The sequence below is a fragment of the Prionailurus viverrinus genome, unplaced genomic scaffold (genome assembly GCF_022837055.1).
Source record: "Prionailurus viverrinus isolate Anna unplaced genomic scaffold, UM_Priviv_1.0 scaffold_49, whole genome shotgun sequence".
Lineage (NCBI taxonomy): Eukaryota > Metazoa > Chordata > Mammalia > Carnivora > Felidae > Prionailurus > Prionailurus viverrinus.
The window spans coordinates 1,882,119-1,898,525 of record NW_025927612.1 but is presented as its reverse complement, the minus strand read 5'-3'; the positions used below and the strand labels follow the sequence as shown (position 1 = coordinate 1,898,525).

General features: G+C 52.2%; 2 protein-coding genes and 1 pseudogene across 2 annotated transcripts; 2 read left to right on the top strand and 1 right to left on the bottom strand.

The window, feature by feature from the left end:
- Positions 1-3,616: 3,616 nt before the first annotated feature.
- On the bottom strand, positions 3,617-5,217 carry LOC125159409 (EKC/KEOPS complex subunit LAGE3-like). Its single transcript, XM_047847744.1, has 3 exons — positions 4,462-5,217; positions 3,956-4,081; positions 3,617-3,743 (listed from the first exon to the last, which is right to left on the bottom strand). Exons 1-3 carry the CDS (start codon positions 4,542-4,544, stop codon positions 3,617-3,619), a joined length of 336 nt encoding a protein of 111 aa, XP_047703700.1. The 5' UTR covers positions 4,545-5,217.
- A 300-nt stretch (positions 5,218-5,517) lies between these two features.
- LOC125159323 (olfactory receptor 3A3-like) lies at positions 5,518-12,806 on the top strand. The gene is given in 4 exon segments (XM_047847535.1): positions 5,518-5,990; positions 6,543-6,670; positions 11,839-12,265; positions 12,267-12,806. Coding segments are annotated over 2 exon segments (789 nt in total). The 5' UTR covers positions 5,518-5,990; positions 6,543-6,670; positions 11,839-11,998; the 3' UTR covers positions 12,789-12,806.
- Positions 12,802-13,529, top strand: LOC125159408 (integrin-linked protein kinase-like; annotated as a pseudogene).
- The last annotated feature ends 2,878 nt before the right edge of the window (positions 13,530-16,407 follow it).

Genomic DNA, 16,407 nt, shown 5'->3' with positions numbered 1-16,407 from the left:
GAGGCGTGGGCCGCGCTCAGGCGCTTCTGGGCAGCACCGTGCCTGTCCCTGTCTGTGGGCTCCCCGTACGACTCGGGTCTGCGTGTGCCGGGACCCGTCCCCGGGGGCCGGGGGGGCCGACGCGGGATGCCGAGCAGGGGCCACTCCCAGGCCCTGCCTGTCCTCAGGGAGCACGCCCCGCGCGGCCCCTAGGGGAGCTGGAAGGGACTGGCCTGGCTCCCTCACCATTTCTCGGTCCCGGGCGCCGTCAGTCCCCTAGTGCCTGCCAGCCTGGGGGAGGGTACACCGCCGAGGGCGCGACCGGCCTCTGGCCGGGGGCTCCCGGGCTCCCGCCTCCCACACCGCAATGGCTGCGGGCTTGGGCCGGGGGCCTGGGGGCCCAGGGGGGCCCAGCTGGACCCGAGGGCAGCGGCATGGGGGAGCACCGCCCCGGCGACAGCTCCCCGCTCGCTGTGCCCTCAGCTGCGGCAGCCCTGACGGGCTGACCCCCCCCAGGAACAAAGTCTTGCGGCTCTCGGGGGGGCGGGGGGGGGGGGGGAGTGCTGGACGTGCCAGGGGCCCTCAACTGGGAGGTGACCCTGTGTCTGCCGGCCTGCTGGGTGCTGGCCTACTTCTGTGTCTGCAAGGGGGTCAAGTCAACAGGAAAGCTACAGCTGGAGGCGGGCGGGTCGGGGTGGGTGATGATGGCAGGGGTGGGGGCAGCATGGCCGGTGGGGGGCAGGGGCACCCCGCCATGCGAGGTGACCGGGCCAGGGCCTGAGGCGGGGGCAGGTCCTTGAACCCAGCCCGGTGGATTTCCCACGCGTGCCTGGGTAGTCCTCCGCAACCTCCAAACTCCAGCCCAGCCGCCTTCCGTCCTGAGGGGACAGGCCCAGGCGACCGCCAGCTGAACTTGCCCGTGTCGGGCATCCCCGCCCCAGTTTCCCTCTCTTCCTCACTCACTACTTCCTCACTCTCTGCTTTGCGGCCAGCCTGGGGGGACCCGGCCCGTGGCCCTCCCTTGCCTACCTGTCCTGCTCTGCTGAGGGTGGGACGGACGCAGAGGTCTTCGCGGTCACCTCGCTGTCGCCTCTGTCTCTGGCCGGCCCAGTCCACTCCGTCCTGCCCAGGACCCTGCCTCTGTGCAGAGAACCACAGGAGGCATGGGACCTGCCTCCAGGCTGATGTCCTGCTCCCCACCCGGGGAAGGTCCTGCCTCCGCCCTCCCTCTCTACAGCTGACCTGTCCTTGCGGGGGCGGCCGATGGCCAGCTGAGCACCCCGCTTCCTTCGGGAGGAGCCCAGGCTCTGAGGAGTAGAAGGGGGGGCTGCAGGCTGGCCTCCCGCTTGACCTCGGAGCGGACCGTACCACAGTGGGGGGAGTGTGGCCCGCCTGTCCCCCTGCTGAGGCTGGGGGCCCCTAAGTGGGGAGGCGGGGCCGCAGGGCCCCTTCTGAGCAGGTCCCCCCCTCCGTCCCGCCCCAGATCGTGTACTTCACAGCTACCTTCCCCTGCGTGGTCCTCGTCGTGCTGTTGGTGCGGGGAGTGCTGCTGCCCGGCGCCCTGCATGGCATCATCTGCTCTCTCAAGCCTGACTTGTGGAAGCACTCACTGGGTCGTGAGTGCCGGCACCACGTGGGGCGTAGAGATCACGCACGCAAGGATGTCAAAGAATTGAAAACACTAAAGGTCAGGTAAAGTCATTGTGAACCTTTTGGGGGAGAAATACACAAAAAAGAAGTGGGGACCACCCTCAATCGCACCACACAGAGATACGAGGTGTTTACACTTCAGGCTACCGTGGCAGGATTTCCGTGCACATATACAGTAGCTTCCTAAGTTGGGATTTTAGTGATTTCCCTTTTGCACTGTGGTTTTTTCCTATGCGACCGCATCCCTGTTCTCCGTGGCCACTAACTACTTTAGCTCCAGTCGGCATCCCTTCCCTCCTTGCCTCCTACTGGCAGGCTTGCCCCCCGACGGGAGCCCCTTCGTGACCTTCCCAGACCGCCGATCGGATCCGCACCTGTGCTCAGTCGCCCCCTCCAAAGGCCGCTTTGGTGTGTCCACCTGTACCGGGGAAGGGGACGGGGTGCGGGGCCGTGTCCGTCTGGGCTGTGGCCCATCTCCCTCCACGAACCGCTGCGAGGTCGTGGAGCCCCACGTGCTGGGGACACTGAGCCCAAGGAAGAGGCAGGGCCCTCTGGACAACAGGCCGTGGAGTCCGGCGGCCTCCCACGAGGTCTGGGGAGGGGCTAGGGGTGTGGGGAGGGGGTGGAGCTGAGGTAGGACTGGTTTGCGTGGGTGCAGTGGGGTCACACGTCACAGCGCGTGGCGACGATTGGTGAGGGAGCAGCCGCTGGAGAGGCAGCAGCTGCTGGAGAGGCGGCCGAGGGCGGGGTTTATAGTCGTGCACGTGTTGAAAGATCCTTGTTTCCCGGCTGCAGGTTCCTCCTGCCCGTGCCCGGAGATGAGAGCTGCCTGCCCCGTAGACAGTGACAAAGAACAGGGCAGACAGAGACAGTCCGAGGCTCAGGCTGAGGCGCTCTTTGGTGACACTGCTCATTGAAATGCTTCCACCAGCCACAGGCCGCTCTAGACACTGGCCACCTTCTTGCTGTGACACCTGCCTCCAGGACAAGGCAGCTGTGCCTTTACTTTCCTCACTTGTCCTGAGGACCTATTTGGAGACGCTCAGGTACAGATTCGTAACTATAGAGTCACGGCGTTCTCCACAGCTCAGTCTCTCTCTGCTGACAGTGCTAATTCTCCCTCAGGCAAGGCTCTGTTCCTCCTCTCTCCGTTTTAGAGACTCACCTCCTGCGCCGGGGCGTCGCCCATTCCCCTCCTCAGCCACTCGGGTGCCTTGTCCGTGGCCCCACTGTTGTGCTAAATAAGAGAGTCTTGGAGGGGAAGGCAAAGGGTAATGTACCTCATGTCCCCTCCCCACCTCAGGGAGACCTCTTCCCCTTTTTGTTTTCCTCAAGGACCCTTGTCAGGACTTCAGGGAAGCAAGCAGCAGCGTAATAAACTGGAAAAACACTTTGGGGAAGGATGATACAAGTGAGAGCCAACCACAAGGAGCTCTGAGATTTGTGGGTTCGGAACCTCAGGGAATGAGGCCTCTGATGACACGGGAGTATAGAATGGGCAGTGGGGCCGACCTAGCCAGCTGTGCCAGCGCTCTTCTGCACAGATCTGAATCAAGGCCGATAAGCCACAAAGTCCTACTCTGCAGGTATTATACATGACTACGTACATGCTAGTATAAAACTAAAAGTTCTAACATGTTGACAGTAGTTAATGTCCTGAATAACAGGACATAATTTTTGTCTCCCATCGCCTAACTTGTCTTCTTCAATTGCCTTCTAGTACTTGAGTATCTGAATGTCAGAATCTCTCCCCCTACCTGAGAACAAAGGCGAGAATAGGAGAAGGCGTAGATGCTAAAAAGAAACCCAGACATAGAATAGTAGCAGTTACCATTTGATCACAAAAAAAAAAAAAAAAAAAAAAATGTGGATCTGAAGCACCCAAGGGCCAGTATAGGCAAAAGATGCGGCCTCAATAAGAAAACGGCAGCTGCTGCAGGAATCACTGTCATGTGGGGGGGACACAGAGTTGGGTCCAGCCACCTTTTCACTGCTGTGGCTTTGTGAAAAAGGGGGGCATGATGATCTGCATGGTCCGTATCACTAGGGAAAGCTGGCCAAGACAGGAGGTGATGGACATTTGGAGCTGGCCAGGGTCATCGGCAGTCAAGCGGCTACAAGGTAGGAAAAAATAAGTCAAGTTAGAGGGCCGGTGGGGCACATTCCCCACTCCGCCCCTTCACACAGCAATGATCCTAGAGCACCACACTCCTTCCTTCGACTCACTCCTTTCCTGTTTCCCTTGTCTGCGTTACAGCTCCTCCGGAATTGACCTTGTCCCTGGTCACCTGCCACCACCCTCTCCCTGGACCGTTCTAGAACTAACACAGTCAGGATGCTGCCGTTCACATGGAGCTCCTCCCGAACTGGCTCCTGGAGCTCCTCGTTTGGAGTCAGGAACCTGTGGGCAATCTCCGCATCCATGGCCGAGGGGAAAGGTATAGTGAGGGTGCTGGTGGAGACTGGGTTAAGGCACCATCCACAGTACTAATTTTGCCTGGGCCTCAGGCCTCCTCTTCAGTGAGGCCTGCCTTCCCCACCCCAGGCTGACCCTCAGGCTGTCCACAACCTCCCACCCTATACAGCCAGGCCACCCCGGATAGCATTGTCCCTACCGCTTCAGTCCCATCAGGCGGTCCACCCCACTCCCCATCCTCTGTCAGCACGGGCCAAACCCTAGCTGATACCCTCCAGGTGCCCGGAGCTCCCTCCTGCTCCCCTTTCAACTCCACTTCCCCAAGTCTCCCCCCACACCCCACCCCGCCGCGCGCCAAACCACCTCCAGCCCATCCCCCTGCCGTCCAGCCCGCTGGGACTCCTTGAATAGGATACAACTGAAGCAGTCGGTTACCAGGACCTCTGGCGCCAGGCGCGGCATCTCCACCAGGACCTGGTGTGTAGGGTGCCCGCTCCATTTGGAGAGCGCCACCAGAGGCGGCACCTACCTCTCCCACAATGCTGGTTCTTTCCGGATCGCTCAGGCCTCCGGGGTTGCTGGGATGGCCAGGGTCACAGGCACCACCCGAACCACCAGGGACTCTGGGGCCACTGACACCACGAGGTCCACCTGGCACACACTGGCCACCACCTGCTGCGCCCACCACCACGCCCACGGCACCCGTGCCTTCGTCTGCTGCCCTCACGGGGCCTCCACCAGCCACCTGAGACCCAACTTTGAATCCGCCCACCCTCTCAAGGCATCACTGAAGGACAAAGCGCTCTCTCACAATGCTTCACCCCTTTACTCCACAATGCAATTCCGGATGCCCAGAGCAACTGTCCACACGGACCACTGGTAATGCCTCCTGACCTGTGATTGGTTCCCACCAAGCAGTCCCTTCTGTAGCCAATCAGTTCTCACCTATGAAGCTCCACCCCTTAGAGTGCCACGACACCCTAGGGCGTCTGCCCAAACGGGCACCCGCGTGGATGCGTCTGCCTGAACCAGCCGTGCCACGAGCCTTCGACGGCCCGCCAGCTGCGATATCCAGGAAGCCTCTGCCTGACACTACTCCCCACACGGTGGTGCGGCTCATGGTCCCCACTGTCCATGCCCAAACAGGCTGCCATGGCCCCACTCCTAAAGCCTCTGAGCACGTGACTGAGCTGTGTAGAACTCCGTGACTCTATAGTTACGAATCTGTACCTGAGCGTCTCCGAATAGGTCCTCAGGACAAGTGAGGAAAGTAAAGGCACAGCTGCCTTGTCCTGGAGGCAGGTGTCACAGCAAGAAGGTGGCCAGTGTCTAGAGCGGCCTGTGGCTGGTGGAAGCATTTCAATGAGCAGTGTCACCAAAGAGCGCCTCAGCCTGAGCCTCGGACTGTCTCTGTCTGCCCTGTTCTTTGTCACTGTCTACGGGGCAGGCAGCTCTCATCTCCGGGCACGGGCAGGAGGAACCTGCAGCCGGAAAACAAGGATCTTTCAACACATGCGTGTCTATAAACGAAGCACCGCATCGTTAGAATGAAAGATAAAAACCATATGATCATCTCCCTAGGTGCAGAAAACGCGTTTGACAAAATAGAACATATTTCCATGATAAAAACCCTCCACGAATGGGGGCAGAGAAGTTGTATAGCTCAATACCACAAAGCCCACATACGACAAAACCCACAGCTGACATCATACGCAACAGTGAGAGGTTGAAAGCTTTCCCTCTAGAATCAAGAACAAGGCAAGGCTGGTCAGAGACGTACCGGGTTAAATTTCAATCCTTGACGTTGAAACGTGTTGAGAATTGGTCCGTGGCTCAGAAAATGCTTTATCTTGGCGAACACATACTTGTACTTGAAAAGAATGTGTAGTGGACACACATGTGAAATTCAGATCTCCTGTTTAGTGTTCTAAAGACATCGGTCAAGGTAGGTGATACCACTGATCGTATGTTCTATGTCGGGGGACAACAAACTTTTCACATAAAAGAGGCCCCGGGCTGGATTTGGCCAGGAGGCGGTAGTTTGCCAATCCCTGCTCTATTTCTTTTAACAGAGTGTGTTGTCTCTCTCTCTCGCTTGCTGAGAGAGGATGTTAAAATCTCCAACCGTGATTTTGGACTTGTCCCTTTCACCTGTTAATCTCAAAAATTCTTGCATCGTGCGCACGCGTGTGTGTGTGCGTGCGTGCGTGTGTGTGTGTGTGTGTGAGTGTGCGTGTGTGTTAAGTTTGTTTATTTTGAGAGAGGGGGAGAGAGAGAGAGCCAGCGGGGGAGGGGCAGAGACAGAGGGGGACAGAGGATCCAAAGCAGGCTCGGTGCCGACGGGCAGAGAGCCCGACGCTGGGCTGGAACTCACCAACGGTGACATCATGACCTGAGCCGAAGTCAGACGCTTACCGACTGAGTCACCCAGGCGCCCCGTGTATTTTGAAGGTGTGTCATTAGGCACAGACATATTTATGATCATTTTCTCTTCCAGATGGATTCATTGCTGCTGTTACTAGTATGAAACGCATCCCCTCATCTTTGGTAACACGGTTTTCCTCGAAGTCTGATTTCTCTAATATCGATATAACCACATCAGGCTTCTTTGCTCACTATTTATTCGTAAGTCCTTTTCCATCCTCTTACCTCTAACCTATTGGTGTCTTTGCGTCTTGAATGTGGCTCACGTAGACAGCGTGTAGTTTGGTCACTTAAAGAAAGCACCCTTCTAACGATGTCTGCTTTTAAATTGGACTGTTTGGCAAATTCACATTTAATACGATTACCGATATGGTCGGATTTAAGTCTGCCACTTTGCTATTCAGTTTTTGTTTGTCCCTTCTCTTTTTTTGTTTTTGCTCAGCTTATTTGAGGCAAAATGCACGTATGGGAAGTTGCACACATTTAAGCGTACGGTTTCATGAGTTACGACAAAGGTGTCCACAGCCAAAGCCGAGATCCAGAACATTCCCATCGCTCTCACAGTCGCCCTTGTGCCTCCGTGCAGACAGTGTCCTCCTCTACAGTCTGCCCCCACACAGCAAATTCAGCTTAGATTTTGCCTTTTCTGGAATTTCCAGGAATCACACAGTATGTCCATCCTTCTTTGTTGCTGACCGGTATTCCATTGCGTGGATGTACCGTAACTTAGGCTTAACCACTCACCTGCTATTGGACGTTTGGCTTGTTTCCAAACTGCGGTTATTGTTAATCAAGTTGATACGAAGATTCACGTACAAGTCTTTGCACACACATATATTTTTAATTCCCTCGTGTAAATAGCAGAAGTGGGATTTCTGGGTCACATGGTAAGCGTAAGTGTGACTGTATAAGAAACGGAAGCACTGTTTTCCGATGTGATCATACCAATTTACAGTCCCACCAGTGACATGTGAACTTTCCATTCTGTCTGTATCCTCTTTTAGTCATCCTATGTCTTCCGACTTTATTCCTCTTTTGCAAGTTCGAGCTGCCTATTCCAGGTTCTTTGCGTTTGGATGTACACTTTGGAATCAGCTTGTCCATTTCTGCGTTATCACGATTTTTACTGGGTTTGCAATGAATTTCTAGAATGCTGTGGTGGGAGTGTACATCTTAAGAATACAGGGCCTTGGGGCACCTGGGTGGCTCAGTCGATTAAGCGTCTGACTCTTGATTTCGGCTCAGGTCATGATCTCACGGTTTGTGAGACCGGGCCCAGAGTCGGGGTGTGCACTGACAGCTCCGAGCCTGCTTGGGATATTTTCTCTCTCTCTCTCTCTCTCTCTCTCTCTCTCTCTCCCTCTCCCTCCCTCTCTCGCTCCCTCTCTGTCTCTCTGCCCCTCCCCTGCTCATGCTCTCTCTGTCTCTTCCAAAATAAATAAATAAACGCTAAAAGAAAAAAGAATACAGGATCTTCCGCTCCACGCATAGGATGCGTTTCTCCATTTTTGTAAGCTTTCTTTCACTTATCAATAGTTTTTAGTGTTCACCGTAAAGGTTTTGCACATATGTTATTACATGTGTCCCCAAATACTTCATGTTTGGGGATGCTATTATAAATGGTAGTGATTTTTTAAAAATGTCACTCTTCTTTTTTTTGTACATCACTTAGGGGTTTCTACGTAAACAAGCATGTCATCTCTGAATAAAGATAATCCCGTTTCTTTTTTTGCAATCTGTGTCACTACTTTTATTCCTCTTTCTTGCCTAGTGCACTGCCTAGGATTTCCAGGACAGTGTTGAATGGAAGTGGTGAACATCCATACCTTGTTTCTCAAACTTTGCGGGCGAGGGAGCGGGGGCGGTGATTCTATCTTTCACCATTAAGTATCATGTTAGCTGTAGGATTTTTGTAGGTTCCCTTTATCAGATTAAGAACGTTTCCCTCTAGTCCTAGTTCTCCGAGAGTTTTTGTCATGAGTGGTTGTTGGATATTGTCTGATGCTTTTTTTCTGTGTCTGTTGAAATGATCACATGTTTTTTCTCCTTTATTTTCTTAATATGACAGATGACACTGATTGACTTTTTTGTCTTTAATGAAAACCAATTCTTGGGATGAACCCCACTTGGCCATGATGGTATCATCCTCTTTGTATGTTGCTGGGTTGAATTTGCTAATATCGAATCAAGTTCTTTTGTGTGTGTGACTTCCTGAAGGATATTGCCCTGTGGTTTTCTTTTCTTGCAATGTCTTCATCTGGTTTTGGGGTTGTGTAATGCTGGCCTCATAAGATGATTTGGGAAATGTTTCTCCTCCTTTGCTTCCTGAAAGCATTTGTGTAGGATTGGTGAAAGTTCTCCTTTAAGAATTTGGTGGTAGCCACTAGTAAAGCCACGGGGGCCTGGAGTTTTCGGCTCCATTGCTTTCATAGATGTAGGGATATTCGGGTCTTCTATTTCTTCTTGAGTCAGTTTTGGTAATTTGTGTCATTCAAGGAATTTGTCCATTTCATCTAAATTGGGAAACTTACCCACAAATATTGTTCCTAATATTCCCTGGTTACACTTTATTTTTCAAAATCAGCTTTATTGGTATTTTTAGAAAAACATTTTTTTAACGTGTATTTATTTTGGAGACAGAGAGAGACAGAGCATGAATGAACGGGGAAGGGTCAGAGAGAGGGAGACACAGAATCTGAAACAGGCTCCAGGCTCTGAGCTGTCAGCACAGAGCCCGACGCGGGGCTCGAACTCACGGACCGCGAGATCATGACCTGAGGCGAAGTCGGCCGCTCAACCGACTGAGCCACCCAGGTGCCCCTGGTATGCTTTTTTTTTTTTTTTTTTTTTTTTTTTAAAGAAGCTTTCAGGGGCACCTGGGTGGCTCAGTCGGTTGAGCGTCCGACTTTGGCTCAGGTCACGATCTGGCAGTTGGTGAGTTCAGGCCCCGCATGGGGCTCACTGCTGTCAGCGCAGTTCACTTCAGATCCTCTGTCCCCCTCTCCCTGCCCCTCCCCCACATGCACTCTCTCAAAAATGAATAAAACCTTTAAAAAGTGGGGGAGAGGGCGCCTGAGTGGCTCAGTCGGTTAAGGGTCTGACTTCGGCTCAGGTCATGATCTCACGGTCCGTCCGTCGGTTCGAGCCCCGCATCGGACTCTGTGCTGCCGGCTCAGAGCCTGGAGCCTGGAGCCTGGAGCCTGTTGCGGATTCTGTGTCCCCCCTCTCTCTTTGCTCCTCCCCCACTCGCGCCCTGTCTCTCTCTGTGTCAAAAATAAACATTAAAACAGAAAAGAAAGAAAGGAAAAAAAGGCTTTCCGCCTCGTGGATTTTCCTCTATTGTTTGTCCATTTAACGTTTTATTCATACCTCCTCTTAGCTTCATTATTTCTTTCCTACTATGTATTTAGGTTTTGATTTTATGTCTTCTTCACAAAGTGACCCCTCTATCGTTAGCAAACGTCCTCCACCCCATCGTATTCCTTGTCCTGAAGTCTGTCCTGCCTGCTCTTAATATAGCTGCTCAAACTTTCTTATTAGAAGACTTGCGTGTGGGGCGCCTGGGTGGCGCAGTCGGTTGAGCGTCCGACTTCAGCCAGGTCACGATCTCGCGGTCCGTGAGTTCGAGCCCCGCGTCGGGCTCTGGGCTGATGGCTCGGAGCCTGGAGCCTGTTTCTGATTCTGTGTCTCCCTCTCTCTCTGACCCTCCCCCGTTCATGCTCTGTCTCTCTCTGTCCCAAAAATAAATAAACGTTGAAAAAAAAAATTAAAAAAAAAAAAAAGAAGACTTGCGTGGTGTATCTTTGCCCATCTTTTTACTTTTACCGTATCTGTGTCTTCATAGAGCGCATTTCTTACGCGTAGCATATAGTTTTGCTTTGCCTTTTTATCCAGTCTGGCAATCTCCGTGTTTTAGTTGCCACGTTTAGACCATTTAGAATAAATGTAACGAGGGGTATCGTTGAGTTTCAATCTACCATCCTGCTATTTATTTTCTGTTTGCCCCATGTGTTCTGCGTTCCCCTCTCTGTCTTTTCGCGACTCCTTTCAGATTGAGTAATTTCTAGAAATTCACTTTATCTCCGCCAGAGAAGTGTACATATTAAACCTAGGGTTCTAGGGATCCTGATATGTGTTTTACCTCATTATAGACCACCTTCAAGTAATTTCAAATCACTTCGCCCGTAACGTAAGAACATTACAGCAGTACCCTTCCAACCACCCACTGGTGTCCTTTGTGCTATTGTTGTCATACCTTTTATTTCTATAGCAGTTACACACCCCACGCCGTGTTGTCAATATTTTTGCTTTAGATGGTTTGCGACGATTGAGAGACATTTTGAAGGGAGAAAAAATGTTTACATTTACCCACATACTTTCCAATTCTGGAACCCTCTTCATTACTTCATGTAGGTCCAAGTTCCCACGTGCTATCATCCTTGCTTGTGGAGAACAGCCTTTAACATTTGTTGTAGTGCAGGTTTTCCGCTGACAACGAGTTAATCTCAGCTTTTATATGTCTGAAAAAGTCTTTAGTTTGCTTCCTTTTTTCATGGAGGTAAAATCGAGATAACATAAAATAAACCATCTGAGAGTGAACAGTCGAGTGGCATTTAGCACATTCCCATGTAAAAGGGTTGCCGAGCAGGGCTGGCACAATGAAGAGAGCAGCTGGGGAAATCGGACAAGCTAGCCTTGGATAGGAGGGCAGGGCTCTCTTCCACCGAGGCAGGGAATAGGCAAGGGCGTTTGCTGCTGTGGGCCAGTCCGGAGATGTGATATGGGGCACGGAGCTGACAGACTTCTTGCCCGATGGTCAGAGAGGAGAGGAGAGGAGAGGAGAGGAGAGGAGAGGAGGGAGAGCGTATCACAGAGGGCCTGGTAGGTCGCCGGGGGGACTTTGGCTTTGACGCTGAGACGGGAGGCACTGAAAGGTTCAGAGCGGGAGGAGGAGGGACCTGACTAGTGTCCTATCACTGCTCCTGAGTTGGGGCTCTGCTGGGTTGGTGAGGGTGAAATAAGGGGACCACTGCAGGTAATTACGAGGTCTAGGGTCCTTATTCAGGTAGAAGCTTCTGAGGGACTGACTTTGATATCCTTACAGGAGGTGCATGCACCGTGGCTTCAAGGTCTGTGCACCTTGTCTTGGTGTGGGGTTACCGATTCCATTCTACTGGCCTCTACCTTACCGCTGGCCTCCTGAACCTAGCCTCACTCCCCCAATTCTGAGTCTTATTTTCTTAAGCTTGAAACCTGTCTCTTTTTCTTGTTGTTGTTGTTGTCTCTGCACCTTCCCTCACCCCTGCTGCCTTGTGCAAATTGGAACTCCACACTTGGATCCTCATCTGACTCTGAGTTGGACTCTACAGGTGCAGGTTTCTGCGCATGGTTCCGGGCAGCTGGGGAATGAGACCCGAGTGTCGCTGTTCCTTCTGGAAGGGCTGGCCGACGCAGAGGAGTTGAGGCCCTTGCTCTTTGTGATCTTTCTGCTGGTCCACAGCGTGGCTGGGCATTGCCAGCCTTACTGTGATGGACTCCCGACTCCACACTCCCATGGACGACTTCTTAGTCAACCTCTCACTGCTGGACACTGCCTATATCTCCAGCACGGGGCCTCAGGTGCTGGAACACCTGCTGGCAGCAGTGCGGACCGTGCCCTATCGTGCTTGTCTTCCCCAGATCTTCTTTCTCCACTTCCTGGCTCCCTGGGAGTGCTTCCTGCTCACAGCCATGGCCTGTGACCGCTATGCGGCCATCGGCCGGCCACCGCACCACCTAGTCCTCTTGGGCCGTCGGACGGACCCGGGCAGGAATGGCTTCCACCTCCCGCCTGCTTGCCTTGGCCGATGCGTTCGCCCACACCGTCCTTGCAGCTCCACTGAGGTTCTGCGGGCCTCGCCTCATCACCCACTTCTCCTGTGGCCTCCCTCCACTGACCAGACTCTCTTGCTCAAGCACGTGGGCCAGCGAACTTGCCCTGTTTGTCCTCAGTTTCGTGGTGGCTCTTGCACCCCGTGCCCCGGTTGCGATCTCCTGTGTACGTGTTGTGGCTGCGATTCTCAGGATCCACTCCGCTGAGGGCCGAAGGAAAGCCTTTTCCACCTGTGGTGCTCACACCACCGTGGTCTGCATTTTCTACATCGCTCCAGTCCTCTGCTACATCCTCCCCAGCTCTGCGTGCTCTGGCTTGCGGGACCGGGTGCTCCCTGTGCTGTACGTGGTCCTCACCCCCATGCTCAACCCCGTCGTCTACAGCATGGGAAACAAGGAGGTGAAGAGGGCTTTGTTCAAGGCCCTCGGGAAAGAAAGTGCCTCCTAGGCACCGGTCACATCAAGTCAACGAGGAGTGTCCCCGGCTCAGGAGTTTCTCACATCCGAATGTGCTCCCAGTGCTAGGTGCCTGTCAGTCTCCACCTGCTCCACACCCCACCCTCGTCGCACACTGGATGCCATATGGATCCCTCCCTGTACAATGTATTACACGAAGGCACCAATTTTGCTGTGGACCAGAGCCGGGCTGTGACGTTTGCATTGGACATGGCAAGGGGCATGGCCCTCGTACACACTCTAGAGCCCCTCATCCCACGACACGCGCTCAGCAGCCGTAGTGTAATGATTGATGAGGACATGACTCCCCGAACCAGCACGGCCGACGTCAGGTTCTCCTTCCAATGCCCTGGGCGCAGGTATGCACCTGCCTGGGTGGCCCCTGAAGCTCTGCAGAAGAAGCCTGAAGATACAAACAGACGCTGAGCAGACACGGGGAGTTTTGCAGTGCTTCTGTGGGAACTGGTGACAACGGGAGGTACCCTTTGCTGACCTCTCCAACACGGAGATTGGAATGAAGGTGGCACTGGAAGGCCTTCGGCCTACCATTTCCCCCCATGTGTGTAAGCTCATTTCCCCCCACCGGGCATTTCCCCCCCACCATTCCCCCCCACCAGGCACTTCCCCCCATGTGTGTAAGCCCATGAAGATCTTCTCCAGGGTGGGGCTGGCACATGCCAGTGCTTTGGGGGTGAATCCAATCACACAGGAGTTTGAAATGTCATGCACGTGATCCATTTGGTGAATCCTATTTTGGGTGCCAGGTTTCCCCCCATTTTCAGCAACGATCAAATATTTCTGTTGCTCTTTTTTTCCCCCCCTTATTCTAAAACACTGCTTTCTATTTATGGAAGTAAAACATGGTCATTGCATAGGTTGTGCAGTTACAGAAACTTACAAAGTGACCAAAAAAGAAAAAAATGCCCTCTATAACCTCACCACCGCGCGAGAACCTCACTGTAAACATTTTGATGGTTTATTTCAGGTTTCTTCTTGCACTACAAATGTATGTGCACGGGCGCCTGGGTGGCTCAGCCGGTTGAGCGTCCGACTTCGGCTCAGGTCCTGATCTTGCGGTTCGTGAGTTCGGGTCCCGCGTCGGGCTCTGGTGCTGACAGCTCAGAGCCTGGAGCCTTGCTTTGGATTCTGTGTCCCCCTCTCTCTCCGCCCCACCCCTGCTGTGCTCTGTCTCTCTGTCTCTCTGTCTCTCTCTGTCTTTCAAAGAAAATGAATATACTTAAAAAAATTTTTAAAAGACCAAATGTACGTGCATACACATTTAAAGTAGGAAAGCAAAACTGGAATCATAGTGCACTTACAGCTCCGAACGCTTAGATATTTAAATTTTTTTTCCACTATAATGTATGCGTATTATAAAATCATTCATGCCTTACACAAAGGTGTGTTGTTAGAAAGTAAACATTTCCCATAAACTCAGTGTCTGCAGTAACCATTATGACCAGTTTTACGTGTGTCCTCCCAGACTTTTTCCTAGGATATATTCATCTGCGTTTATAACGGTTTTTCTTTTGCTTGTTTGCGTACATAGGATCATACCGATCAAGTAGGCAGTTGGTTAGACATGAGCCAGAGGCAAAGGCGGTGTTAAATAGGTGACACGTTAGAAGCCTGAGGGCACAATGTCCTGACTTTGTGGCTGTTAACATCCTGGTCCTATGGCTTCCAACACCCCCAGGTTGACAGACCAAGGGCCACAGGTGCAGAACAGGGGCTCTCCTCTTCAACCTTGGCCTCAGGGTAACCTACAGCTTCATTATAATAGATTTACATCGTTTTGTTTTCAACTCTCCCCGCCCAAGGGAAGATGGCCATGGACTCTTCTGGCCAGGACCTTGTGGGCGGGGCCAGAAAAACTCCCCCTCCCAACCGGTAGGAGGAGTTGCTCACATGATGGGAAGCACCCTCAGTGGGAGACCCCGCTAGCTGTGACCCATCCGGAACCTATGCAAACATACAGAGAAAAGACACCCCAAACCCCAGACACCTCTGGGCCTGTCCGCTCTGCCACCTGGAGAGTGCACTGTCCTTAATAAACTGCTTTGTGCTTGCTACTTTCCTTCTGGCTGTCCTTATTTGAGCGCAGATCCTCATGGAAACGTTCCGTGGGGGATCCAAGAGTGGAGGCTTCCATTCACGCTATGTAGACGCTCCCACTGGTAAACAATACCCTGTACCAAATTGGCTGTTTATAATCCTTATTCCAGGAATCCCATGGTCCTGTCATTTGTACAATCTTCTACTGGGCTGTTTGTGTCTTTTATGGATTTATTTGCTAAGGGTCACTTGTGTTTTGAAGATACTCACTTTAGTTTGCCCTTTGGGTTACTAATGTCTTCCTAACTTGTCTTTCCATTTTATTTATGATGTTTTCTTCCCTAACAGAGCTTAACACCTTTGTGTAATTAGACACTGGTGTTGGTTTATTTGTGGTTGTGGCTGTTTGCTTCTGGATTTTGCATCCTGCTTTGTTTACTGTTTGACTTAAGAATAAGGTCAAGACCGGCTTTCTTTTTCTTCTGACTCGAGTAACCCAAATAATTTCTTTCACCATTGCTCTTTACGTACTCTTTCAAGTTGGGTTTGACTCTGGCTTCTGGCTCTTCATTTTACATCTCTTTCTCCAGGCACAGCTCTGGCTTGGTCCCTTAGAACACTGCTTGTGTCCTGGCTGAGAAACCTTACCCTCCCCTGAGGACATGGGACTTGTGCTCGACTTTGGACATCAACTTTGCAGCCACCCATCTGGGCCTTTCTCCCCATATCCTTCACTCTCCTACATAGTAGAATAATGCTCCCTCAGCCGCTAACCAGGTAATATGCCGTAATTACAGAAACCTGGATCAGTAGGTCATGGGGGAATGTACAGTTCCTACAAGATCGTGAACTCAATAACCTGAAAACTCCATCACCACTGAAACTAGGGTTGTGTGTATTTAAACATATATAGAAATATATTTCAATTTCTTTTATTTCTTTTGAGAGAGCGCGCACACATGCACGTGAGCGGGGGTTGGGGAAGCAGAAAGAGAGAGAGAGAGAGAGAGAGAGAGAGAGAGACTCTCAAGATGGCTCCATGCTCAGCACAGGGCCCTATGCAGGGCTCGATGCCAAGAACTGTGAGATCATGACCTGAGCCAAAATCAAGAGTCAGACGCTTCACCAACTGAGCCACCCAGGTGCCCCTGTACAATCTTTTTAAACAAAATATTCACAGTAGTATTATGTATAATAGGTTTTTCGTAACGAAAGAAGAAAACCCCAAATGCTCCAGTATCCCCAGTGCAACAGTCCTCTAATGCACTGATGCCCTAACCTCTCTCTCTCTCATCTCGTTCTTGTCCTCATGTTTCTCCCTGCGCCCTTCGAAGGGCAATCCAAGCTGAGCCAATCAAATCTCTGTCGGCCGGTCTGTCTGTCCTCCTCTGTCTCTGTCTGTCCCTTCTCCCACACCAATCCCAACTTTCTCTACTGTATCCTTCAGGCCGTTTCCTCAGAGAGGCCATCCGAGATCACCTAGCCCAAATTTGCTGGAGAAACAAATGTGCAAGAAGAAATGAAGATGCAGGTTTAGACCCTGGTGAAGGCGACAT